The sequence below is a fragment of the Chamaea fasciata genome, unplaced genomic scaffold (genome assembly GCF_029207755.1).
Source record: "Chamaea fasciata isolate MVZ Bird 193981 ecotype frontalis unplaced genomic scaffold, bChaFas1.0.hap1 SCAF_1, whole genome shotgun sequence".
NCBI classification, from domain to species: domain Eukaryota; kingdom Metazoa; phylum Chordata; class Aves; order Passeriformes; family Sylviidae; genus Chamaea; species Chamaea fasciata.
In genome coordinates, this window is record NW_027094086.1 from 20,705,173 (window position 1) to 20,732,474 (window position 27,302).

Below are 27,302 nucleotides of genomic sequence, written 5' to 3' on the forward strand. Positions count from 1 at the left end.
CCCCGTGTCTCCGCTCGCTCGCAGCTTACCGGCCACTCTCCCGCCTCCGCCCGCCGCTGCCGCAGCCCCCGGCCCTCTCCTGCTCTGTCTCTCTCCGCCTGTGCCCTCTGGTCCCAGCGCTGCGCTGCGCTTTCCCCGCCGGCCGCCCCCGCAGCCTATGGCCCTGGAAGGCGCCGCTGCCGCCGCCTGTATTTCTGCTGTAGGTTCCCACATCCCTCTTTAAAAATTCCGCCTAAAAAGAGAAGACGATTTACCAAATCTTTCGGGCCGTTATCTCACGTGAGTACCGGAGCGGGGGTCCTGGGGCTCTGGCCGCCCGGGGGGGAAGTGGCGAGAGGGAAGCAGTGGCGACGCCCACCCCGAGCTCCGAACCGGGCCGGAGCGTCCGTAGTCACCGGCGGCGGGCGGAAGCGATAGGGGTTTCCCCCTGCTCGGAGCAGTTCAGGGAGGGACGGGGAGCGGTGGTCGTGGTGCCGGGAAGGGCGGAGGGGCACCCGGCGGGCAGTACCGTGGCGGTGACTGCCGGGGAGATTTGAGGATGGGGCCCATTCCTCTCTCTGCCCTTTCTCTGCCCGGCGGCGTGGGGCGAGACCGGCTGCCACCGGCGGCGGCAGATGGAGAACGGCGGAATGAGTCAAGGCCGGAGCTCCCCCTGTCTCCCGGCGCGCCGGGCGGTGCGGGGCCGCAGTGCGGGGTACAGCGGGCGGGCAGCGAGACCCCCGCACCCGGGAGGGTGTCGGCGGCGGCGGGCGGAGGGTCAACGGCCGCCGCGCTAACATGGCGGACGGGGCTGCGTGCGAGCGGTGACGGGGCGGGAGCAGAGGCCGGGCACGGGGGTGAACGCTGCGGCGGTGCCGCCGGTCCCCTTCTCCCGCAGTCCCCGGGACGCGGAAGGGCGGCGGGGATGCCGGCTCCGCGGGCAGCGGGGGCTCGGCGGCCGCCCTAACATGGCGGATTCCTACGGAGGGGGGCTGTACGGTGTCTTCCCCCTCAGAGCCGGGGCAGTGCCCGCGGCTGGAGACCGGCGCCCACCGGGCGCTGCTGCCTCTCGCAGGGCGCCCCTGCCTGCGAGCGGGGGCCGAGGGGCGTCCTCGCCTGGGTCCCGCAGGGAGAGGGGCTGCTCAGTGCCCTGTGGCAGCTGCCTGGGCTGGGAGCACAGGCTGCGGTGCGGGTGCTGCGGGGTCACTTTCCGCGTGTGACCTACACGCTGTAAGCTCCCCGAGCCCCCGGGGGCAACCGTGTGCGACAGGCTTCGGCGCTGGGCAGCCTGACGGGGGCAGAGGCTGGAGAAGTGCTGGTGGCATGGCCGCGGCGTCTCCTTGCCTGCTTCTCAGGGGCCATGTTGTGCTTCTGTGAGCGTGATTATCCATCCGGGCTCCCGCTGCCATGCTCCACTTTTCCCCTCACCTGAGCTGCGCCTGCACGAGGCCTCCTCACCTGTCCCCCTCGGCATGGTGAGCAAGGGCCACGCCGACGAGCAGGGTGGCAGCGCCGGCTGTCAGAGCAACGCAGGAGTTGTAAGGGCATTGCACAAGTGACGCCTTCCGGGACTGCCTTCACGCAGAAGGGCCGTGGGGTCACCCGGAATGTGGAAGGGAGCTCTTCCCTCCCGTTAGCAGAACCCTCCCTTTGCCCGGGAATAGTTCCCTGGTCATCTCGCAGCGCACCCTTTACCCCTCCCTTGGTCAGACCCTTAGTGTAGCCGTAGCAGGTTTGGTGCCGCCGGAGGCACCTTTTGGAGGTCTCTTGGTTGAGCTCAGCCTTCTTGGCTTGGCTGCCTTTGCCAACGTATTGTGGTCCATTTGGCCACCGGTGTACTAGTGGCTTTTGGAAGGTATGGAGAAGAGAGTCTGAGTCCTGCTTAGCTGCCAGCTGAATTCGTGTGTGTAAAATGCATGCAGCTGAATGTTGGGATGTCGGGAGTGTGTGTTGGCTGCAGTGCCGTTCCCTGTTTGGTAGGAGGTCAGCAGAGTTACAGCGATGAGAGATCAGTATAGGTGTCTGTTCCTGCTGGTATGAGAGCTGAAAGCATGGGTGAGCAAGTGGGCCAATGTATGGGTGCAAGTGCAGAATCGTGAGGCTGAAGAGGATGCTATTATGGCTGGGTACTAGACAGCACTGCAGGTCATGAGGATGCCTCTGTGTGCTGGGGGTTACCTGGTCGTGGTGAAGAGGGAAGAAAGTGAGCTTAAAGCTTTTGAGCCTTTCTGAAGTGCATCTTCTGCAGTACAAAATCCTGCACAGCTCCCTTGTGCCTGTAGGCAGGAGAAGCACTGTGTTTCAGACCTCTGCAGCAGTCTCCGGTGACTAACCAGGATACAATTGTGTAGTCCCAGTCGGTTATAGCCATACTGAAAGAAAACGTGGTGTGAAGTCTGATAAAACACCGTAGATCTGCCTACCATCTAGTCAGATACATGACTGGGTCTCTTGTGTGCGAGTGGGTTGGGGGGTAGTCCTGCCCCAGTTCTTCTGCCCTCTCTGGCTGCCAGATTTTTGTCTCTGAAGACACTGCACTTGCCCACTGTTCTTCCTTGGATAAACGTGGGAGGCAGTGGTGCTGGGGGGGGGGGAGGTGGGGGTTGTGAATAATGGTGATGGTAGGAGGGGTTTGTTCCAGTCTGGACTGGTCCAGTCTAGTTCTTTCCTTCCTGTCACCGTGTGAACAATGCTGCTGTGGCTGATGCCTGTGACAAGGCAGCCCCTTCCCCGTGTGCCTCTGGCTGTGGTGAGATCCCTTCTCTTGCCTCCTGCAGGCCAAGACCCCCGGCAGGCAGCAAGCCGGCCTGCTCTCCCCCATCCCTCCCGCTGGGCATTCAGCTCCTGGGGAAGGCTGTTAAACCCCAGAAAAATGAGGGTCTTTGGGAGGGGGAGGGTGTTGTTTGGTGGTGAACAGCTGTGGGAATGTTTCTCCTGTGGGCAGTTTTACTGGAGGCAGGATTACTGCCTTTCAGCGCTGCAGCCTGCCCCTGGACCCGCAGCTTATGCCTCTCACTGCTCCCTGGAAGGCTGGTGCAGGTGTGTGGTTGCAGCAGTGCTGCTGGAAATGATTCCATCTCTCCAAATTAAAGGGGAGACAGAGTGCTTTAGAAGAGAATTAAGACTGTCCCTTCCTGAAAGCAAGGCTTAATCATGTAGTGTGCTAATTTGGGTATAATGGTAAATTTCAGCTCTAAATACTGTTGATGTAGCACAGGAGCAGGAGTGTGGTTCATGGGAAGACTCCTTAGGGACCTGTGCTTCCTTCAGGACCTGCACCCCCACGGGGATCCCCTTGCCACAGTGTCTTCTCCCTCATCTGGAAGAGGCTTACTGTAACTCAAAAATACCTACGTTTTTCTGTGAACCAGAGTAACTTTGGTGCCTCTGAGTCTGTCACTTGGTGTAAATATGCAAGGTCATTGTAATTCTAGATTTTTAGGGTTTGGTTAATGGATGTTTTAGCTCAGGCCACTAAAGGGTCTCTTCTCAGAAACAGATGCAGTGGAATTTTTTTTTTAAGGAAATGAATTGATGCCTGGTTTTGTAGGCCTGTTGGCATCATACATGGGGAGGTGGGGGGGGGGGGGGGGGCAGTGAACTGGAAAAAGCCCAGCCCTGCTGGGCACTTACAGGGCTTGCTGCAGGGATGCAGGTGACAAAAGTATGTGCTGTGGACAACTGTGGGGTGATTTGGGTCCTCAGGTGAGTTGTGACTTGTTGCTTGAGCTGTAGTCAAACTTCAGGAACCTGCTAGTAGAGTATACCAACAGATGATAGACAAAACCCCATGCATACAAATGTCACTTGAATATTAGAAGGCAGAGCTACCTTGCTGACTATTCCCACAACTCAAAGCTCGCTGCCTAGCAAAGAATACCTACTTTAAAACCCGTAAACAAGGAATGCTTCATTGTGGTTGATAACATACACAATTTTTTGAAAACTGGGTTTGCCCATATGGGTTATGGACATCTAATACACTTCTACTTAAATTGGTAGCCCAGCTCTGCCACTCTACAGCAAAATCCCTCTTTCTTCTGATTAAAGTAGAGTAAAAGGACTGTGATTGGAAAAACTCAAATTGTACCATTTTCCTCTGAATGTTTAGAAGTAGCGAAGCTGCACAAAAGAGAGCAGTCAGACTATTTTGTGTATGTTTGTGTAGATCCTTTGGATAAATAATTCTCATTTAAAATAAGTTCTTAAAGACAGTTAGAACTCAGCACAGCTCAATGTTGACTGTTGCTGCAAAAAATTGTTGGGTTTCATTCCTGCTCCACAGGAACTTTCACTGTAAACTTTCCTTCTTGGGACATGTGAGAATATTTATTGGCATGATACTGCAGGTGGTATTTGGCTGAAGCATTGCATTTTAAGTTTTGCACTGAAGGTCATGTGCTTTCCCTAGAAGCACTTGTGTTTAATGACTGGTTTGGCTAGGAAGGTAAACGTGATTCCTGTCACTGGAAAATTTGTATGAATTATTGAGTATAATCAGAACAGCAGTAGGAAATAGTGTAACTACTAGTTAATTTTAAAAGTTGGCAACACCTTCCTTTTGTAAAACTGTTGTGTGCAGAACTAAATGTTACTGACTTCTTGCTTTAGTGAAAGAAAAGGATAAGGTTAAATATAATACATACACATTAATTCTAACTGGCAAAATTCTGTAATATCTCAAATTTGAAGCACTGAGGTTTGTTTTTAATGTTGCATGCTAGTAAATGCTACTTCACGTGGAAAAGCTGCAGCATTGCTCTGTGAGAGTTGCTGTGAAACAGTTACCCTCAAGTTGCACTACCTCTGTATGTTATGCAGTACTTCATAGAGTGTACTAGTTTAGTTTTCGAATAGCAATAATAAGTGGGAAAGTACATTCCAGGAGTTTAACTAACATGGCTGTGAAGATGATCCTTTGTGTTGGGTGATTCTCAACAGTCAGGCTTTTGTAGTCAGCCCACATAGTATTACTTAAATAATGAAAGTAGCAAAGGTTTTTTTTTTACAATAGATTGGTACGTTCTATGTTTCATGTAGAAACTTTGTTGTATTTTGGATTTACACGTGAACAATTTGGTAGTGTATTTAATTCCATGAAAATTACTGTTGCTTTTAGGAGGAATAACTTCTCAACAGGCTAATAAATGCTTTCTTGACTGCTTTTATGTACCGGTTTGTGCAATTGCTTTACCTTGAGTAAGCTAGCCTTACATTTTAAAATGCTGCTTTGGTGATGTGTATAATAGCCTTTAAGGGCCAGCTGAAATGTTTCCTCATTCCTGAAGGCAAGCATAAGTTTCTTTGTTTTTACTGTCTTGCTCATTTCTGGATTTGTCTGTGTGGTGTTCAGTTTCACTATATAAAGCACTATTTTTCACCCACATAGCTTTTTCACCCACATGCTGTATTCATTCACAGCACAGGGAGAAGGAACGTGGCAAGGGAATTCTAAAATAGAAGGGAAGTGGGGAGGGGAAGAATGCAGTGGTTACAGGGTTAAAAACACTTCTGGGAGAGTAGTCCAGTATTAAGGCATGCTACCCTACAGCAGGATAATGTAGAGCTCTTTGCCATTAGTTTTGAAAATCTTCCCATTCAGACTGTGAAAGATAAGTACAAACAAGCAGTTTCATGTGTTTCAGCAGTTCTTTGTACATCTGACTTGTTCTGGCTCAGAGTTTATATAAACTCTTGAAAACTGGGTGTTTGATGTGATTATGAACTTTCGTGGTGGGGTGATGCAAGCCTCCTTAAAAGCACTACTAAAAAGGCATTTGTTACATGTTTTATGATAGGGCTTTTATTCTGTTCTGGCTATGAAATTTATTTTTGTGTGCGTTTTTCTCCCTACAGGGCAAAATCTCTGATCAAGTTTACAACTATCCAGAGGGCTTAGGAGAAGTGCTTTATAGAGAGCAGTTCGACTTCAACGCTGAGCCACCTTGGGAACCTAGCTGATGATAGTAGGGTTCCATCTCCTAACTTGTCCATGTAAGTCTCTCTTCATCTGTATGGAGGAGGATAAGCACTTGCAAAAATACAGCTTGTATTGGGTTTTTGATAAGCAAGATAACTGTCTGGATATAGATTATCAAAATTACATAGGACTTTCTTTCAGGATGGTAGGGAGGCACTAAAAATTTTCACTCACCTACCTAACGCCTTTCTCAATACAGTTATCTGATGAAGTTCTGCTGTAAACTTGGTAAATAAAGCTACTTTTCTGAATTAGGGCTGTTGGCTGCAGAAATCCTGAAATAAAATGCTGTACCTTCAGTCTCTCAGTGATAATTCTGGAGTAATGAATTGGACTGCATGACTGTTAACATTAACTCATGACTTGCTGAGTACTGTATAGTTTCTTAGAGTAGTTTATACTGAAATAGTTAAAATTTGCTACTGTTAACAGTAACTAAGGCTGATCATGAAGGGTGTGCCTTCCCAAATGCCTGTCTCCATTATTTGCTAATTACTATCCACTTCCACAAATAGTTGTAGTGAGGTTACAGTAGAATGTGGAATTTAATGCTGCATGGAAAATACGTACCAATTATAAATGCCTTTATATTTTGAAGTGGGAAATAGTTATTAAAGGAAAACAAGACCATGATAATGGAAAACAAATGAATGCACTTAGCTGATCTTAAGAAAACTCTGAAATGTGTATGGCTATCATGTTCTGTTAACTTAAAATGGTTTTATGTGGTTTTTAACAGTAGTCCTAAGTCAGATATTACAAATGCATTTAAGCTGACTTTATACAGTATTTGTACAGTATTACTTTTTTCCTGTTTTGCTGAAGGCATTTTTATTTGGCTTAGTACCTATAAATTATGGAATGCTTTTTAATGTAGAACTTGCAAATGGTAAAGTACATCTTACTGAGCCAGGTACTTCTTAAAGACCACAAAGATTCTAAATGCCAATTGTGTTTGTATGCCTCCTAATAAGGTACTTAATGTAGATAAACTTGGTCTTTGAAAATACCACAGTTGCTGAGGCACAGGATGAGCTTGGTTTATCATGACTTCTGGCTTTATCTCCAGAGGTTATGTTCTTTTTGTTTCATTTGAAACTTACTGAATTAACTGCATATATCTGGTTCTTTGTAGTTGAATACCCTATTCAAATGAATTCAGTTAACACTGAGACTTTTCTGAATATCACTGTTATGTTATAGATGTGGTTTTTATAAGCAAAATAGCTGACAAAATTGCTTCTCCTGTTCAGTTTAAGTTTTGGTTCACTCTTGTATGTCACTAGAACTCTTTCATGACATTTTGCACTTGAACAGGAATAAAGTAAGTAGTAAAAAGATAGGAAAGGCATAAGAATTGTTAGAAAGGAGTGAGTAAAGTATACAGTCTTAAGGTACTATACATGTATCTTAATTTCTAAAACTGTTCTGAAGAGAATCTTGGCTGTGACAGAAGGTCTTACTCCTGAGGTGAAGACTGTTCTGGCACCTTCCTTGAGATATTCCTTCTCTAACTGGTAGACTCCTGTGCTGTGACAAACAGTTAAAGGTATAGATTGCCCTAGAATGGAAATGCCACTGGACTTCCTTTATTTGCAGCTGAATGTTCAGGTAATGTGTGTTTATTTTGTGGTTGGATCTATTACGTGTGCAGCAATAATGTCCTGTACACAATAGAAGTAATTCAGTATTGAATGCAGTGGTGATGTAGGTAGCAGTGGTGTTTGCCAGGAAATCTGTACCTGTTTTGGTGTGCTGAAGCACAGGTCATTGCCTCAAATGAAGCTAAGACGTCACTTAGAGAGCTAATTGGTACTTGGAGTCTTGTTCAACTTGCAAAGTGATTTAATGGGAAAAAGGTCAAGTGAGCTTTTAAATAGAGCTGTAATGTTAGGTGTTAATGTTCCAGTGGAACTAAAATGAAAATCTTCTGTCTGAAGATGTACTTATATTTCCATTAGACTCGCTTCCTTTTCCCAGTTTTCTCCATGTCACTTTTTCCTTGTGTTACACTGGCCAGGGGAAGACTTGGGGTTTAGTTCTGTCTGCTTTTCATGCTCTCACTCCTTGAGCAGTCTGGCAACTGTGGCCTGAAGTCTTGCTCCTTTAAAATCTCTTCTATTCATTGCCATATCTGGTTGATCAGAAATGATGGGAGTTAGCAATGGAAGTCTGATGAATTAACAAGCCCGGTCTATGCCAAATGGAGGCAGTAGTTGTCTAGACTGGCTAACTTTGAAAGCTCTCTTGACTTTGTGTACATGGAACTGGTGCCAACTGGGGAGAGCAGGAGGGCTGGGAGTTGGGAATCTTAGGGAGCAGTGGGGAAGCCAAATACTAACACTGACTGAGCAAGTAAGAGCATAGGATAGGGAGGTGACAGTTTGTGCTGTTGTAAAAGAAGTGCAGGTCTGGTACCATGAAGTGTATGTGCACTTAGAATAATCAGTCTTTTGTAAGCTTTGTGAGCTTATTGGGTCTGAATCATGTATTCAAACTTCAAGAACACAGAAGGAGGTTCTTGTTCCTGTAGAAGATGTTGGATGGGGCATTGTTTTTTCAGTATCTACCCCCTTTGCTTGCTTCAGAGTAGTTCTTCATGCCTTGCTCACTTAACTGTGGAATGCTGGTGAGAATAGAGTAGGATGCAACTGACCTAAGCTGAACAAGTACCCTACTTATGACCCTCAGTGGTTTGTACTGAGAGGTTACTTGAGTAATACAAAAAAAGACACCTGTTTCAGCATTTCCATCAGCTGGTTAGTGGGTGCATTGAGGTAACTGAATTACAGTGATGCAAGTTGGTGAAATGGTGTATTGGAATATTTTTTTAAAAGATACTCCCTTTATAAATAGGTATTTCCTGCACTGGAAACAGAGGACTCATGTTTCTACTTTCCTAGTATACCTGTTCTGTACTGAATTGCCAGTGTCAGTGACAAAATGTTTTAGTTTTTTTTTTTTTTTTTTTAATTTGTTACCCCTGAAGAACTAGCATTGCAAGGGATGAGAAAATGTGTTTTTAGCCTTTTATGATTTTTGCATTAGCATAATTATTAAGTCATGAATACTTTTGTTTGATAAGATGCGGTCTAAAGACATTATTTGGAGCCTCTTTGGTTTGAAGAGACTTTTTTTGCAGAGGAAGTTTTTAATGAAAGAACCAAACCTATAGGCATTTGGAGGTTTTGAAGTTCTTTTCTTAGGCCAAACAATACATAATTTGAATAATGTAAAGAAAAAAATGAAAATTGTGCGTGTTATGGATGCTTACATGTGACAAGCAAGTGTTTAGACTCTGTTCAGAGAATTTTCATTTTCTTTCATTCCAGATGTCTGCAGTAATTGCAGCGTTTAAATATGTACACTTGTATCTAAGAGTTCTTCATCTGGGAAGTCATTGTGTTAAAGAGCCTGAGGATGTAATGCTTACTTCAAAGAAAGCAATTACATGCCTATGTAGAAGTCTCATACCACTTGACAGCTTTTGTTTGACTTAAAATATATGTCCTGGAGCATTGTGCAGACTAACATTTCAGGTGCGAAAATGGGTGGTGTTACCACACCAAGTCTGTCAAATAATGACTTGCAGCAAGCCAGCATTTACAGCAAGGAGTGAACTCTGTACTCAAATGATTTCTGACTCATCTTACAGACATAAAAAAAAGTCCTAAACTGTCCTTTAGATTTCCTTCTGCAAATTTTATCACTGATTCTCCTCCCCCCTCAGGAGGGAACCAGTCAGGACAGAATAAAGTGACAGCAGAGTCCCAAATCCTACTGTAAGGTATTAACCCCTTAAAGAAATGTTTCTCTAGCCACTGTCTTGTAGTGGTGCTGTAGCAGTGCTTCTAGGAATTTGTTTTTTCTTTGTAGAATACTCCTCCTATCAAGACTAAAGAGATGTTATTTATTCAAAAAAGGGGAAATTAGACAGTAGTTCAACAAATGTTAGCACTTTTTTTCCTACTAGATTGGTCATGTTAAATGGAAAAGCTTCCATGTTCTGGGTGTGCTTAGAAAAAGCAATCACTGTTCAGCAGCCTGGGAGAGGTTATATCAGGTTGTTTATGATTTGTTGCAATTTTTCATTGAATCTGTACTAGCATATGTTCCTTTTAGTCCTTCCCTCTTGACCATAAGGTGCTTTTTGATGAATGACCAGGAGACAAGTCTTGTTTAGGAAATAATCTTCATCAAAACTAACTTACTAGATAATTGTTCTTTTTGCTGTGTTCTTTGGGGAGTTTGTGGTAAGGAGTCCTCCCCGCATGCTTTACTTAAACTGAGTCTCTCCAAAATTAAAGGGGCAGCTTTTGGAGGAAAGTATTCTTCTATGCCATCTGTCTGAAAGCTATAGACACCACAGTCATTAACTATGAAAAAAAGCTTTTCCTTTAAGAGTTCTAAACAGCTAGCTTAAATCTACTCCACGGTAACTCTGGTGAACACTCACACTCAAAGAGAAGTGTGCAGTTGGTTAGACTGAGCTGCTTCATTTGAAATACAAAGTACAAGCCATTAGCTCTGTGTGTCTGGTGAGTCTAAAAATCTGTTCAGGGCTATGACTGGTTCCAGTGGGTGTGCTGAGACCTTCCAGTAAGGTAGATCTGGGGTGGAAGGGACTCTTGACTGTCTGCGTGCTTTAGAGTGTAGTAAGTGGCTTGTAGCATGAAAAAAAAATCTCAACCAAAATTTTAAAATCTAGCTAAGTAGTACCCTTTTATATACAGTAATTCCTTAAAAAGAATTTCAGTGAAATACTGATGCCAGCATTTCTTTTGGGGGGAGGGGGTTTGTGGGGAGGGGAAGATAACTCAGCCTTTTTGATCCTCTGCCTCTGAAAACCAATCCAAAAAAATGGATATTTTATGAAGATGACTGTGATGTTCATGTTTGTTGGACTGATTCTAAGGCAAACGTAGTTCACAAGCTTCTTTTGTTCAGCGGTGGTATTTTTTTAAGGAGTTTAGCTGTTAGTCTCATACTGAGATATGGGCTGACTAAAGACTTCTGATTATTACAGTCTACCACCTAGTCATTGTTTTTATAACTAATTAAATCTTTACATCAGTGTGATAATCATCTTGCTCTTCTGTGATTGTTTTGGATCTTCAGGATTCCCTTAAATAATCATAGGACTCACTAATATATGTGTGAGACAAGTGTTTCTTACCCAGTGTGCTTGTCTTTATCATTCAACTTCTGAACAGAACTGAATATTCCAGCTGCTACTGAGTTAGTTCACCTGGCAGTAAATTCCTCTTGTAACAAGCATAGGGGGCATGTTTGAGTTGTGCAGAAAGCATATAAAAAACCCTGCTGGCTCCTTTCCCATTATTTGGCATAATGACAAGCAGGAGAAATTGCTGCTTAGTTGTGGTAATATTAAACTACAGCAAAGTAGCTTTGTTCATGTTGTTGACAACATTAACCAAACCTGTGTTGCAAATTGTGTATTTTTATTATTTTTTTACTGTATGGAGGAGGTGCTGGATGGAACATGAGACAGAGTTAATACCATGGGCCTGATTTGATTTGAGGCCAAAATTATCTTAACTTTTATAGTCCTAATGAAGTATTTTTGGCTTTCACTTGTTATGTTTGTGGTTTCTATAAACACTTTTATTAGAAAAATAATTCTGCTATTGTAAATTTAAGTGCAGGTGGCTTTAGAAAACAACCATGACTTATTTTACAAGTACTATGCAACTTCTTCTGGGAGATAAGAAAAAGTCTTAGGTCTTCATTTAGAGAAGGAATCGAGTTAGCTAGCTGGTTTTGATCAATCTTGTGTTAGTCATAAAGGTGACAGTTGAAACAAAAATGTGGTCAGTGGGTTGATGTAAGCTGATAGGCTGCTTTTAAACAAGACCCACAACTCTAATGGAATGTAAACTGCACATTGTTCTATCCGTCAAGTAAAGCAAATGAAGATATATAGTCAGCTGTTGGTAATTTTCTGCTGTCTGCTGATTTTTACTTGTGATTAAATAGTCAATCTGCATTCTAAGACTGTATATTTAACTGTTGTCAGTGTTTGGACTGTGTTGATTCAGGTTGTCTTTTGGAAAACACTGTGTATAAACTACTAACTACTAAGCTAATTCGCAGTGAAGATCTGAGGATAAGCAAGATGCAAATAAAGTTAGACTATAACTTTATTTTAATTACAATGCTACATACTAAGATAATCACTTTTAAAATTACTTCTAGCCTAGTGGCTTTCTATTAATCTCTATTGAAATTAATGTTTTTAAGTGTTGTAGGTAATGCTATGAACAGAACAACAAAATAAATGTCTAATAGATACAATGTGTAAGTGCAGTGGTTATAAATTAGCATCAAAAAACTAGAATGTTAACACAAATGTCAATGCTAACATTTAATCAATAAGCTACAAGTTTTCTGTAACAAATTCAGAGGTGTTCTATTACAGGCAGTCTTCCAGTTCCACACTTGAATGCTAGCATTGCTTAAGATGCTGTACTTGATAAGAACTGAGATGAGGCATTTGCACAATTACGCTGCACTTGCAGTATTTTCATAGTTTGCATAAACTCAGTGGAGATCAGTGTGCATACAGTCTGGAATTTGCAAGAAGAGCCTTGCATCAGTTGTTTCTGGAAGTTACTATCAGATTTAAAGTACCCAGCTTCTGTTTTATTCTTGGCTTCAGTAGAATTGTTCTATCCGTATCTCTGGCAAGTGTAGGGTGAGCAGAGTAAAAACATCTTTGGTTTTTGTAGAGGATGTGTTACTGTTTGTAGGACATCAGGTGTAGCAAGCTGGTTTTTCAAATAGTACCATAGTATGCTTTGTGCCTCTTTTTCCATTGACACATGTTATCTTTGTACAGTTTGTTGCATAATTTAAGGACCCGGATATAAGGCTTGGAAGCCCATCCCTTGTGTTTCTTGGTTTATGACTGTCGGCTTTGTGGAATACGGCTGAGATGAAAGGATTTCTCGAGGATGCAAATTACTCCATTGGTCTGTTGGATGAAGGAGCAACTCTTGCAGATGTCATTGACAACTGTATTTATGAACATACTCACGTAAGTTTGCTTTGCAGATCTTCTGATTTAGTTCCCTAAGTCTTCAAACTAGATCAAAGTATTTTAGAACTGATGAGCTAACCGCAACAGAGGAACAGTCAGCTAAGACTCACTCACTCTATAAAGTAATTTCCTCTTCTAATTCTGCTTCTTTGCTGTTTTCTTGCTTTGGGCAGAATTCTCTAGGGGAAATTTGGGCATCAGCTCTTACTTTCCTGAGTCCCATCTCACTGTTTCAAGAGATTTTTATTAGCAGTGGGGTTTAGATCAAGCACCTAAAATTGTGCAAGTGGATACATTCAGTTAGAGCCTTTTTGTTGTTGTTCTTTCCCTGAAAATATGGCAGAGTTCTGACAAATGTGTATGCTGAGCCAGTTTAAAGCCATGTTTAAATTTTCTGTGGGCCATCGTGGTTTATATTTATACATCTTCCTGTTACCCTTCTCCCCATTGGAAACTCTGGTACAAGCACATTGGGAGGTGCTATCTTTCAAGACAAACTGGTGTAAAAGCTACTGAAGTTTAGCAGCCAACTGGAAAGAAACTTAAATAATTCTGTGTGTACAATAGTCATCTTTTAAATTAGGCTTCACTAATTTCTTAGGAGGAGGCAGGAAGATGTAACTGTTGTTCTGTAGACAAAGTTGTAGAAAGAGCAAGCTTTAAAAAAAGTTTTATTATGCAAATCCTGTATTCTTCATATGCCATACTTGTGAGTTGCTCACTTTTCCCTTGGTTTATCAGAACTAATATTCATATGCAAGTGGTCAACTGTAGTACAGCAAATAGCTAAATTCCATGGCCTTCTGAACTCAGGTATAGGATTCCCAAATCCTGATTCCTAATATTCTTTTTCTGTCTAGCAAATAAATAGGTAAACTACTGGCAACATGTCATGTCTCCAACCACTGGCTGGCTCACAGAGGATAGCTGCCTCCTGCTGCTTTCATTTACTCCTTTAGCTCAAGGGGTAGAGGCCTGTGCCATGGATCTAAAGCTCCAGATCCCATTCCTGCTGGTGACCCGTACAGGGGGTCAGTATGCTTCCACCCGATGGAATTTCTATTTGTGTTTTTTAAACAGAAATAAAGACTTTGTATAAAATAAGCCACAACATATAGAGTTTCATATCTGCAGAAGTCAAGTACTAGAATTAATATTTGATGTACAGTCTCGATTCAGATCCATAATCTATTTTGTGGTGATCTTTAATTGATTTACAGTCATTCACTTACAGTAGTTTTGCTGAGTGCACATTACAAACAAATCTGAAATGATCTGTTTGCATTTCAATCCACTACACCCACATCATGACCTGATATTGAGAAAGACTATGTTGTGACAGCTGTGCAGAGGGAACTTAACAGTTCCAGAAAAGTCTGTGCATTTTCTTAAAGATTATGTACTTGATCTGTCACCTTTAATATGGAGTCTTGTTCTTAAAATTCCTTTTGAACTTCATTCTTCACAAGCTGTGGAGAACAGTCTCAAACTTGACTTCCTGAACTAAAATACCATCAGACAAATTTTCACTAAAACAAGCTCTTAGCTGGATGTTAAAATAATGTTAGTGCATCAGATTTTATTCCTTGTGTAATACGACATAAATTACATTGAGACTGTGGAAGCTTCCATCCCTGTGGATTTTCTGTCTATAAATAGCTGCGGACTTCTGAAAATAAAAACTTGAAAGAAATGTGTAACTTAATCTGTATTTTTTTGATAAAATCAGCATTTGGCATTTAAGTAGAATCTTTTATTCAGGAATCTCAGAATATTGTCAATAGCATTCATAATATCTCTGAAGTGGTAGGTATTCCCTTTGATTTTTTTTTTTTTAAACTAGTTCAAATTGCTAGGTGAACAGAAAAACATTGTTCAAGGTCAAATCTAAAAGTTAAGAGCAGGGTAAAAAAAAAAAAGGTGTATCATTCGTTAAGACTTTGGGTTGTTTGATTTGACAGCAAACCTACAATTTCAGACACTTTATTTTCCTATTCTTCCTTTTTGCAGACTGGAAAAAAGGCATTTTATGTTGGTGATCTTGGAAAGCTTGTAAGGAATAACATACAATGGCAGAATGTGATGGCACCCATAAAGCCATTTTATCCTGTAAAATGCAATTCTACTCCAGGTGTACTCGAAATTCTGGGGACCCTTGGTGTTGGTTTTGCATGTTCCAGTAAAGTAAGTTTTTCTTGCCTGTATGCCTTATTTTCTTTCATATGTCTGCTGGTTTAAATTAATCTCTTTGGTGTTAAGTGCCATGATTAAAATAAAATTTGAACTGTGAACTCATTTATAACTGGCTGTTGAAAATCTGTACTTCTTCCCTAGAAGCAGTAGATAGTTTTCTCTTTAGTGTTGTAGTAGAGCATATCTAATAAAAATTTGAGAAAGATGGTGCAATGCACTTTGTCAAACTCTGGTATGCTCCTGTTTTTCAGTCTGAAATGGCATTGGTACAAGAGCTGGGCATTTCTCCTGAAAACATCATATACACAAATCCTTGCAAGCAAGCCTCTCAGATCAAGTATGCAGCGAAAGCTGGGATAAACATCATGACTTGTGACAATGATACTGAGCTGAAGAAAATTTCACGTAACCATCCAAATGCCAAGTAAGTGTCAAAGTTCTGGTTTTGCTTTTAATGTGGGGGAAGCTTAATTTGCCTGTATTTTGGGTGGTTTGAGTTGCAATCGAAGTACATGTCTTCTTTAGTACAAATCACTTGTATCTGTTCTTCTGTCTCCTTTGAAAGTAGCTTTTTTACATATTTTCCTACTGAGTCTTGGCTTCCTACTACAGTGGCCCTTGGTTTGGGAGAAATTGATTATTTTAGGGCAATCTTCATGTAAAGGTTTCAGTGATTAAAGTTCAGTAGTCTGGCATTTCATTATCTGCAAATGCATCTTCCTCCTGCTCTGTTTTGGCTTCAGTGTTATCTTTCAGGAAGTTCTGTTTGGATATTAGTGGCTCTGGCTGAAGTCAGGGCTGAGCTACCAGTGACTACCTGCGTGCATTGGATCCCATCTGGGGTTTGGGCACACTGCAGGTCTATTAAATACACCTACAGGTATTTCCACATGATTAAAAGAGTAAGAAATTTGACTCCAGTTCTCTTTTCAGTCACTGTTAGCCCAGCTGCTTTCTGTAGAAAAGTGATCAAAGTTGATAATATGGCTGTTAAATATGGCAGTTTTATTGCTGCCATTGTATAATGGTCTCTTGAACCGATAGGCACTCGTGTCATTTAACATCAAATCCCTCACATATGAATGCTTCATCTTTGGGCCATGCCTTTAAGAAATACAAAGTCAGAGCCTAAGTGAATGTTGCAGTGCTTTGCAGTGATTAATGGTATAGCTTTCCATAAATGTCACTGGAGAAACAGAATTCCTGAGATCCTTTACAAATTCTTTGGTTCTGAACAGTCATTATTAAAGTTTTGTGCCTTCCCCCAAAACTGTGGCTCCGTTTTGGTTTGAGTATTTTTTTTTTTTGGGGGGGGGTGATACTTATTTGAGAGAGTTTTTTTGTTTGTTCACAACTACAAGATTTAATATTGCTGTTGCTGGTGATTACACTTCATCCTCATGGAAGTCTGTCTGTGCCTTGCATACTGGAGAGAAATCTGCAAAAATGTGGTGTATAATAAATAAACTTTTCTGAAACTTCTGGCCCTGGTATACTTAGTGGATTTGAATGCCATGACAATGCTAAAGCTGACTGTTAAATCATAAGTGTTTTACAAGTTATTCACTAGCGGCTTTAGAGTTGTTAGTTTTTGTTGATTTGTTTCCATGATTCTAACAACCTCTTTAAGAGGATCTTGTCTGTGATAACATCCACAGCAGGATGCAGATTTTTCTTGGATCAGAGAAATTGTAAATCAGGGAGGCAGGATGAAGGCAGGAGTATCATGAGCTAGGGAAAAACAATATAAACTCATCACTTCTTTTCAAGGATCCAGTTGTCTAATATTTGCAAAAGTTCCTGTTTATCAAGGGAAATAAACTCAATTTCTACAAAAGAACCACAATTTGATGTCTAAATTTTTTAGATATATTATCACTCTCTCACCTGATAGAATTGTTTTCCTCATCATATTAGAATTACTCAGGTCATCTCAGTGTCGATGCTCAATTTTTTATTGATGTCAGATTTTTTTTCTTTTCTCAGCATAATTTGTGTAACTTTACACTAAAATCAGTAATGGGGGAAGTGGCTCTTTTTATGACTAATGTTTCTGCCTTTGGAAGACTTACCAACTCAGATTATTGCAGATTTTAGTTTGGGGTTTGTTTTGTTTGGTTTTTTGGGGTTTTTTTTGGGTTTTTTTTTTAAGATGAGAAATGTCAGGAAGGAGTGCTTAGGTATTGCTTTTCTTTATTATATCTTTAAGATTTTTCCAGGTTAAGTTTTAACTGCTGAGCTTCTTGGTGTCCTTAGAACTTGGGTAGATGCAAAAGTGTTGTAAATATCAATGCTTCCTTAACAATAAAAAAGTAAAACCAAACTCTAAACATACACATCACCCTCTAGCCCTGCTCTGACTGGCTGAGACCCAGGAGGAATAACCCTGGTAGATTTCTAGAAGTCAGATTTAGTGGGTTTTGCTCAAAAAATATCTTGATTCACTTAAAATGCTGCTATAACAATAATAATAATAAATTTAATGTTGGATGCCTTTAAGGAGGGGTTTTGACTAATTTTAAGATGAGGTTACAAATCATAGTATGGATTTGAATTTTACTGTTACATTTTAGAGTTTGACTTGTATCAATTTTTTTGCTACAGCAAGCACATAAAAATGCTTCACAAAATACTGTGTGACTACAGATTTTTTTGAACAGAATTTTCTGGGCTAGTGGAGAAGCAGGAAATTGAGATGCTGGTCAGTTTCTTAAGACTAAATGATATAAATTAACAAGGATTGCAGGACAGCCTGTGAGAGAACTTAGGACATCTTGCTCTTCACAAAATGCATTTTAAACACACCGTAAAACATTTGGAAAGTACTTGTAGAAATCATGGCAGATGTTAAGCCAACTGTAGTGGCTAGGCTGAGTTCTGTTTGTTGCCTGTCTTGTAAAGAGCTGTTTCACTATGGGTGCAGAGTTTCTTCACTCATTTACACTCCCCATCCTGGTTAACTGCAATGTGCTCTGTCCAGTCTGCCTGTATGTCATGACACCACCTCTTGTTTAGTTTACTGCATGACTAATTAATTGATCTTGTAGAGGTGTGACTTTCTCAGTGGACAGCAGTTTGAATTTGGAAGGTTTGGGGATATGTCTCTAGAGGCTTGGATGTGACCATGCCTTTGCCCCTCAAGTGTTACTTTAACAGGGAAAAAGGTCAGCATTGGCACTGCAGTTTGCCAGACCTACCCAAAATGAGGCTTTGACCAGAGAGGAAGATGTCCCACTGCATAAGAGATGGTACTTGCTGTCTTTCTGCTCTCCAGTGTCCTGGAAGGAGGGGCAGAGAATGGACTGACCACTCTACCCCCTCAGCCTGAGTCCATGTGCTCAGCCAAAAGGGGAGGTTATGTGACATGGCCAGGGTGTGCTTTCAGCCTGGTGTCCTCCAGATGCTGAGTTTAACTAAATCTGATACATGTCTGAGTAAAGGGGAACCTCTGGGCTGAGGAGGAGGACAGAGATGGGAAAAAATCATATTAGTCTTACTGATTTTATGAAGAACTACGCTTTATTAGAAGGTAACGTTATTTTTTATTACAGCACTCAACAGACTCTTGCTGCTACAAGAGTCTTAATTGCTGCATTTCGAAATCCCTTGTCCTTGTTGGCTCCATGTTTTAGCCCCTAATGGCTAGTTTTTTCTCTGTACAGGATTGTTATTATTAGGTTGCCTTGATTCATCCATCGATGGAGCTGGAGTACTGACAACATAATCAACACACTTCTGACAGTCTTCAGGCTTCACATGTGCTGATGATGTAAACCAACTGCCCCAATCATCTTCCCCTTCTCTTAGGCTCTTACTGCACATTGCCACAGAAGACATTACTGCTGGTGAGGAGATGAACATGAAGTTTGGCACCACCCTGAAGAACTGTAGGCACCTCATGGAATGTGCTAAGGAGCTGGGAGTCCAAATAGTTGGTGTCAAGTGAGTAACTTCATTGTCCTCTGCTGGCTGATGTACTTCAGATGTAAAATAGAAAAGAATTTTTCCCCGGTGACACTATTTTACAGGGTTAAAAAAAAATCACCTCAATTTAGAATCATGAGCTTTTGCTTGCAAGCACAAACTAGTATGAAACAAAGTAACTATTACAGACATCAAAACAATATGAAATGAACTATCATAAATCCTTCTATAGGCATGAAAACTAAGTTTGGAAGCCTCTCCTATTCTCTGACTGTAGTCTTGAACTTCTGTGATAACTCAATTTGGTTTTTTCCAGCAATAGACATAATAACAGAAGTGCTAGTACAGCATGGGATAGGTTGGATAGTTTGAACTAGATGAACATGGGGTCAGATTTTGTAAGAGTTATGGTTGTATGTCACTCTTTGATCATACCAAGACAAAATACTCAGATAAGTTTTTGATTTGCAGGAGGCAGGAATGAATCCTAGAGTTCCAAGTTCATACAAATTATCTGTGGTATTTTAATTGGAACTTTGATGGATATTTTACTATATGGGAGAAAAATGCATGCACAAGTCTGCTCTGTCTGCCTTCAGCTACAAATCTATCCCATGCTCATGATTGTTTTAGGAAAGCAACCAAACAAATGGGTCATCAAGACAAAGAAATACTAAGTCAGATTTTGATGATTTAAACCACAAATGTTTTGATGTATATCTGTTTGACATGGAAATTAAAGCATAAACTACAAATGTCTTAAAAATTAGATACTACTGTAAAAACATTCCTCTTCTTATAATGTCTTGACCAACTCTTATAAAAATCACATGGCTCTTGTGCATTATTTTTATTTAAATAATTTTAAAATCCACTCGTGGATTCATGCAAGTTTGAAAAGTGACCTTTGCCTTAAAATGGCATTCCTTTAAGGAGTAGACTTGGAGTAGAGAACACTGTGGCTGGCGTGTGTGTATGGTTTGTCTAGAGCCAGCAGACCATACTCCTCTTGAGGAATCCCATGGGAATGCTGGCACTTGTTTTAGCAACTCAGTGACTAACTGCATATGGCAGTACTTGAATCTTTTGAACAAGGAGCAAGAGGGGATTCAGGAGCTTGTGGTATACATCAGTACTCTCCAGCTTTGGCACCTACTGAAAAACAACTTATAGCCACTTTGATAGTGAGGACTGAAAAATTCAGTAAATTTCTTTTTTTCCTCAAAGATGAGAATATTGTGGGACATTCTTAGGACTAAGAGGAAGACCATTCTCAAGTACAAATCCAATGAAATGGAAGGCAGTGGTGGTCTGAGCTTATTCTTTGCACAGTTGCTGTATTATCATTTCAGCTTGTTTTGAAACGCTTGGGAATTAATTGCTTCTGTTGCTGCTTAATATGGTAAAACAATTTGCTTGGTCTGAAAGCTGCATGGTTCAGTGTATTTACTGTGTTTTTATTTCTTTCAGATTTCATGTTTCAGGCTCTTGCAAGGATCTGCAAACGTACATTCATGCTATATCTGATGCTCGGTGTGTGTTTGACATGGCTGTAAGTAGATCTATACACACATGGAATTGCTACAGTAGAGCATCCATTCTATTCCAAACTAACACAACAACTACATTATTTCCACAATAAATCATTGGAGATGGCACTTCTAGTGAGGGACTAAATACTCCTTTGTGATGTGTGGTAGAGGTAAAACTAATTTTGTCCTAATTATGGTAATGAATGCTGTCCCGCTGACAGGCTATTTAAATAGGCTTGCATGCTGTTTAAATTAGTTTCCCACTTTGGGGCAAGAATTTTTGATATTCAAACCTCAGTCCTGTAAATACACAACTGATGCTTTTAGGTTACATTGAAATTGAACAATTGTGTGCTGACATCTATTGTGGTCTGAGAAGTTTGTAAACTAAACAGAGGAGACTGCAAATGTTTTACTCTTATCACTGCAGTGTCTTAGTTGTGGCTGGTAACACATGGGGGCAATAAAATTGAGGATCTTGCTGATCTTTGTGCAAATTCTTTGTAGTGATCTTGTCACAAAATTTGTGAAATCCTAAAACTCTTTTGTCAGAATGCACCACCTGTTCAGCAAATACTGTCTGAATATAACAAAAGCCACAAGATGGGAGTTGATACTGCTGTGGGACTTGCAGAGAATTGTGTAACCTCTATTGACATCCCAGTGCTTTGCTACTAGATTGAATGGAGCTGTAGTATACTATGCCCTCACCCCATCATTAGATGTACTCAGCTAAATAATTTCAAAAGCCTAAATACAGAGAGAACAGCCATAGTAAGGAGCAACAAAATATTTTTGCATTTACAGTTAGTCATGTACTTACTTTCTGCCTATGCATTTTAGGAAGAATTTGGCTTTAAGATGAACATGCTGGATATTGGTGGAGGCTTCACAGGATCAGAACTTCAGCTGGAAGAGGTATGCCCTGTGTTGGAAGTTGAAACTCTTACTTCTGAAGAAATTGAAATGTTTAACCTTCATGCTGCAGCTTGAATTCATAGCTGAAACCTAGCTTAAGTTCCATGTTAGACTGTAACTCGAAATCCAACTAGTTGGGTTTGTATTCTTGATCATGGATAGTGTAACCAGTTCATGGAGGTGAACATTAGTTCTTTTTAATCCTGTTCATCCTGGGTGAATGCTGATTTAAGTGTGTTAGAGATTAAACTATTATCTGAAGCAACCCTAGCTTCAGATAGAACCCAGTAGTAATTCAAGGTTTTTTTGACTGTTGTTCAGCTGGTGACTCTTGCATGGTTAGGGCTAGGGTGTCTTAGCATGCTTTGGATCATAAACCATGTTGCTACTGGATGAAAACTTCTGCTATTTTGCTTTAGAATTGAAAGCTAGCAGTCTTGATTTGGTTGGCCTCTGATGTGGCCTAAATGCCATCTTTAGTATGAAGTGGCATGTAAACAGGATACTCAGTTTACACTGTTACGTTGTCTTAAACACAGACTCCAGGAATTCAGGACAGTGAAAGTGATATAGTGAGCAGTTACTAACAGCAGTCAGGGCTTTCGTCTCAATTCTAATGGTTCTGTTACTTGTCTAAAATATCTGTTAATCTTCAAATATCTGTCTTAAGATATGAACATTAATATTAAATAACTCTGTTTCTAATATGATACTATTCAGGACTGATCACAGAAATGCCCTTTGTCTGTTCTTGTGGGTTCAAATGTAATTCTACATTATCTGTTGCACTGATAGGCTTTGAAATTACTGGTGTAGTCTTGAGTGAACCACAGCTTGAATTTCAGCTGTGAAGAGAGACTGTGTAGTACTCAGACTCATGGTTCTCAATCTTCAGTATTTAGCAGAATGACCAGTTTTCTTACGTGTTTTTTTTTATAAATTGCGGACTTCTGGTAATGGCATTTCTCAGAGAACGGAGGATCAGAATAAGCATTTGGTGTGCTGACTAGACTGGAAGTGTGTGTGTCTGATACATCCATGAGCTGAGTTTTGGTCTTACCTCTGGCTTCAATTTCCTAGGTTAATCATGTCATCAGGCCATTGCTGGATGTCTACTTTCCTAAGGAATCTGGTGTTAATGTGATTGCAGAGCCTGGATGCTATTATGTTTCATCTGCATTTACACTGGCAGTGAATGTCATTGCAAAGAAGACTGTTGAGTATGATAAACTTCTTCCTTCTGGAGGTAAGGGTTGGATTTGTGTTCTGTGTTACAAATCAGTACAGGTAACTGCCCACTATTAGTTGGGATAGACTAGTTTGTTTATATATTTAATACATCCCCTAATTCTTGTACTCTAATATGCCTTTTGGGTTCTGACCATATGTTACCTGTCTATCTCACTGTTACTTTTATGTGGCACTTCTTGTATCCTTACTAGGTTAAACCTATATTGCGTGCATCACAGATGGTGTGTTAGAAGGTTCTGTATTAGAACATTAAAAAATCACATCACAGAGCAAGCTACTTCTCTGCTTCTCTGGATTCATATTCTTAGCAGTGGTTATTACTTAAAGTATTCATTTTATTAAGCCTCACACTTAATGTTATAACTGAATTTATAATCTGGTCTCATACAGATTACTCTGCTTGTAATTCTCCCATTCCGGTATATATGGAGCCCCCTTGTCAGGAGAAAGCAGCTGATAAGTTAGATTGCAAAAGGACTACTTGTGACAAAACATGCATGCAAGACAACTTCTTTTTTTACTTCCAGTGGAGCAAACCAGGAATGATGATGAACCAGTATTTACATATTACATAAATGATGGTGTTTATGGTTCTTTTGCAAGTAAATTGTCTGAGAAACTGAATACTATCCCAGAGGTTCACAAGGTGAGTCCTTCTATAGTCTTCAGAGGTAGTCCTTACTATCCTTGTCTAATGAATATATATTGGACACTTCATACATATATAATTGCATATTATTTGTTAAATTAATCTTCTGTATATTAGAAAATTTTCTGGTTCAATAAACTGAAGTCTGAATTGCCTCAATCATTTCCATATAGAAATACAAGGAAGATGAGCCTCTGTTTGCAAGCAGCCTTTGGGGTCCATCCTGTGATGAGCTTGATCAAATTGTGGAAAACTGTCTTCTTCCTGAGTTGAGCGTTGGAGATTGGCTGATCTTTGACAATATGGGTTCTGGTACCTTGGGTGAACAGTCTACCTTTAACGACTATCAGAGGCCACTGATTTACTACATGATGTCTTTCAGTGACTGGTAAGAAAACTATCTTGATAGTGGCAAGGTTGCTTTTGCTTCCTTCAGGAGTGTACACTTATAAATTACATTCAATGGCAAATGTAGGAAAATGCTGAGTGCAAGAATGTGCCTTTTTAGTTTGTGGATTTTTTTTTTGTCTGTTGTCTGACTGCTGAGACTAAACTGAGATCTATGATAAAATCCCTACTTTGCTTTAGGGGTGACAAAAGAAAGCAGAATACCTAACTGACCTCACCTGTGAGTTCAGTGGCAGTTGTAGTCTTTTACTGACTTAACAAAAGCTGTTTAATATCAACCGTTGAGCTTTCCTCACACAAGTAACTGCAGCTTGTGTACAGTGTTGGCACCATCATAGGAAGGAAGGGCAGTGAGGCTCTTGTGGTGATGGAGAGTGTGGTAACCCATTCCTGTGCTGAGACAGGCAGGTCCTTGTGCTCCCACCCCTGTAGAGTGGCAGGTTTCTGTGTGTGCCAGGCACTAGCACAGCTGGGCTCCCTTCTGCTAAGCCAGGGGCCAAGCCATGCAGGGGCAATGGGCTTCAGATGCTGTGTGGAGGCTGGTTTTTGAACCTGAGAACATGCTGTTACATCTCTTGACCTTTTCTGCTGCAGGGATGAGATGCAAGATGCTGGAATTGCTTCAGACACATTGATGAAGAACTTCTTCTTTGTGCCTTCGTGCATTCAGCTGAGCCCGGAAGAACGCTTTTCCACTGCAGCTTAAACAGGCATTAACGCTTCATTTAGACCTGCAGTTGCAAGTCTGTAGTTTGTCTGGTCAACATTCCAATGTGGAAGAAATGGAACAATCTTGAATTCAGTTCATTCTCTTCAAAACTTGAAAAAATAGTAATAGTAATGGGGACCAGGCAAAACAAGCTACAGCTACAATTCATTGGGGGGTGGGAGGGTTAGATAATGGTGTCCAAATTTAAAATCAAGTTCATTCAACCCCTGAGCGTTAAATATGCAACAAAATGGATGACTTAGTGGAGATGGAAACCCATCACTTGGGTTCTTCAACAGTTTACATACAAGTACACAGTTTTTATACTAAGGATTCCTGTTAGAAAAGTCTTGTAAAGTTATTGTCTTTCGCCCAGATATATCAAATGTCAGTGGGAGACCAGTGTGACTTCATTAGATGTTTTAGTGTATTTAGAATGTGTAAATTTGTGCTTTGAACTGTAGTTTAATAAATGTAAAATTGCATCATAGTATTTGTTGTATTTGACCCGTGATGTATCCCTTGTATGATTGCAATAAAACTTTGTGTAGATTTTACTGTTTTTCAGGCTAACTTTGGGAGGCAGGTAGCTAGAAAATAGATGTATATGTGATGATTTGAGAAGCTTTCTTTTCTCAAGCCCATTGGTTCAGCTTTGTGTTAAACAGTAAAAATTTTAAGATTGATCAATCTGTATGAAGTGAAAGTCATGTAAGTTCCTGGAAGGCTAAAAGGCAATTTGTGGTGTGTTTTTAGAGCATGACCTTAGATTCAGTTCTTCACACCAACCAGCTAACCTGCACTAGGCATGGGTGTGCACGGAGAGGTTGTCCCAGCTCATGTGCATGCAGTGCCCTGAGGCAGCATGAGTTAGTCCAAATCTGCATGTTGTCACAGAACCTTTGGCTCTTTTTTTAATAGTGTTTATTTGAAAAGTCTTAACTTTCAACTTCAGTTAGTTCTGTATAGTGCTGACTCTAGGGTAGGGCAGCACAAGACTACAGAAACCTCAAATGCTCTCTTGCACTGGACTTCATTTAGCTGTATCCATAACGTAAAGGTAAATCAGACTGCTGCAAGTACTTGTACATTGAGTAATGAACTGCCTGACCTGGTCAGAGCATTTCTTTATTGTGTTACTGCAGCCTCTCACTTTCTTCAACGTCCTTTGCTTATTACTTTCTCAGTTTAACTTTCCCTCCTTGAAAACTGGGGGAAGGAGGAGAAAGGAGGTTTTAGGGTTTTGAATGATGCACTGAGGTCTGGATCCTGCAGACAAAGGGACTTTTAAAACCCTTTAGTTGGAGGTAAAATGTATACCCTTTGGCTGCAAGTGTATTTTACATGAGTGCCAGCTGGTAGGAAATTTTATTTTCTGACTCTGTAAAGCAAAGATTTTATGAAACTTAATGAACTTCTACTTGAAAGTAAATTCTCAGTTTGGATTTGTCAGAACAGTTTTACAAGCCAGTTAGGAGATACAAAATGACTTATGCTTTGGAGAGGCAGTCTAAGAAAAACTTACTACTGTAATTAAATGTGGATGTGGAAAGGGAGTAAATGATAGGGGAAAACCTGTGTTTTGGTTTTGGTTTTCTGTTTGTTTTGTTTTTTTTTTTTTTAACCTGAAGTTACTAGCTGACCCATGTCGAGCAGTGATAAGCTCTTCAGTTTACCTGTTGAGGTCTTTGTAGACAAGATAGAGGCTGCTGTGTGGTTTTTGACTAAATGCAGCTATGGTTGCCTAAGGTTAGACAATCCAACAGCATTCTGTCATACAGTCTTCAAAAGTTGTTTTATGTTAACTTACAGATAAGTAGAAAACAATTTCTCTATAAGTGCAGCAGTGGTCAGAGCAGAAATACTCGCTGTACTTGAAGACAGTGTGCCATTAAAGCCAACCTGGATTCTGAACACAGTATGTATTTCAGTTTGATTTGCTATGTGCTACTGTTTATGTTGTAACTGCAGTTCAGAATTTTTACAAAATCTGAAAGCTGGATGATTTCTTTAGAGTACTTGGAAGTGATGTAGCCCTGGTGTGCTCACTAAGACAACTGCAGCCCCTCTTGCTTGCTGAGGCTGTGGCAGGAGCAGGACGGTGCTGCACTGTGTGATGTGATGGTCGTGCATGGCAAACGGCCCTGCCTGCTTTGGCGTGAACGCTTCCCTGGTACAGCCCTGCAGCCTGCATTCCATTTCCTGAGGAAGATCCAGGGCTGTGGGCCCAGACAAGGCTGTGCTACTGGAGTTGCCAGTTACTTCTTAGGAAGAGGAGAAAATGGTTCCAACTTTTCATTGTGTGCCCAAGCAGCTGCACAACTGGCTTACACTGGATCAGAATAAAAGTGGGTGCCCTGGATCCACCACTGGATATTTTGCTGCTTCCTATGTACTCGTTTCTGCTTTTTTAGAGGGGGAAGGGTGGTGATGGGGGGAGGGGTGTGTGGCGTTTTCTACGTCTCAGGTTTGAACCCTTAGGCTTTTTTTTAATTAAAAAAATATCCCCAAACACCTAAAACCAAACTAACAAAACCAAATCCACCCAACTTAAAAAACCATCCCCCTCCAAAAAAAAAACCAAACCAGTTGAGCTAGAAAACAGCTTTTAATCCTTGACATCCAGGCAACTGCCCTTGTTTTGGTTCAGATTGCTCTTCATGATGAACCAGGACTGTACCTTGTGAGTCTCCTCTTCT

General features: G+C 41.0%; 1 protein-coding gene across 2 annotated transcripts; it reads left to right on the top strand.

Moving 5' to 3' along the window:
• Positions 1–26,517, top strand: AZIN1 (antizyme inhibitor 1). 2 transcript variants are annotated; one of them, XM_066177689.1, is made up of 12 exons: positions 1–279; positions 5,836–5,973; positions 12,819–13,016; positions 15,030–15,203; positions 15,464–15,636; positions 19,020–19,154; positions 20,607–20,688; positions 21,512–21,586; positions 22,667–22,832; positions 23,365–23,483; positions 23,660–23,874; positions 24,489–26,517. In XM_066177689.1, the coding sequence occupies exons 3-12, from the start codon at positions 12,915–12,917 to the stop codon at positions 24,598–24,600; spliced, it is 1,353 nt and encodes a 450-aa protein (XP_066033786.1). In that variant the 5' UTR covers positions 1–279; positions 5,836–5,973; positions 12,819–12,914; the 3' UTR covers positions 24,601–26,517. The 2 variants fall into 2 exon arrangements, with proteins under 2 accessions (XP_066033786.1, XP_066033795.1); XM_066177698.1 differs by lacking the exons at positions 1–279; positions 5,836–5,973; positions 12,819–13,016 and adding an exon at positions 13,950–14,050.
• Positions 26,518–27,302: the final 785 nt, after the last annotated feature.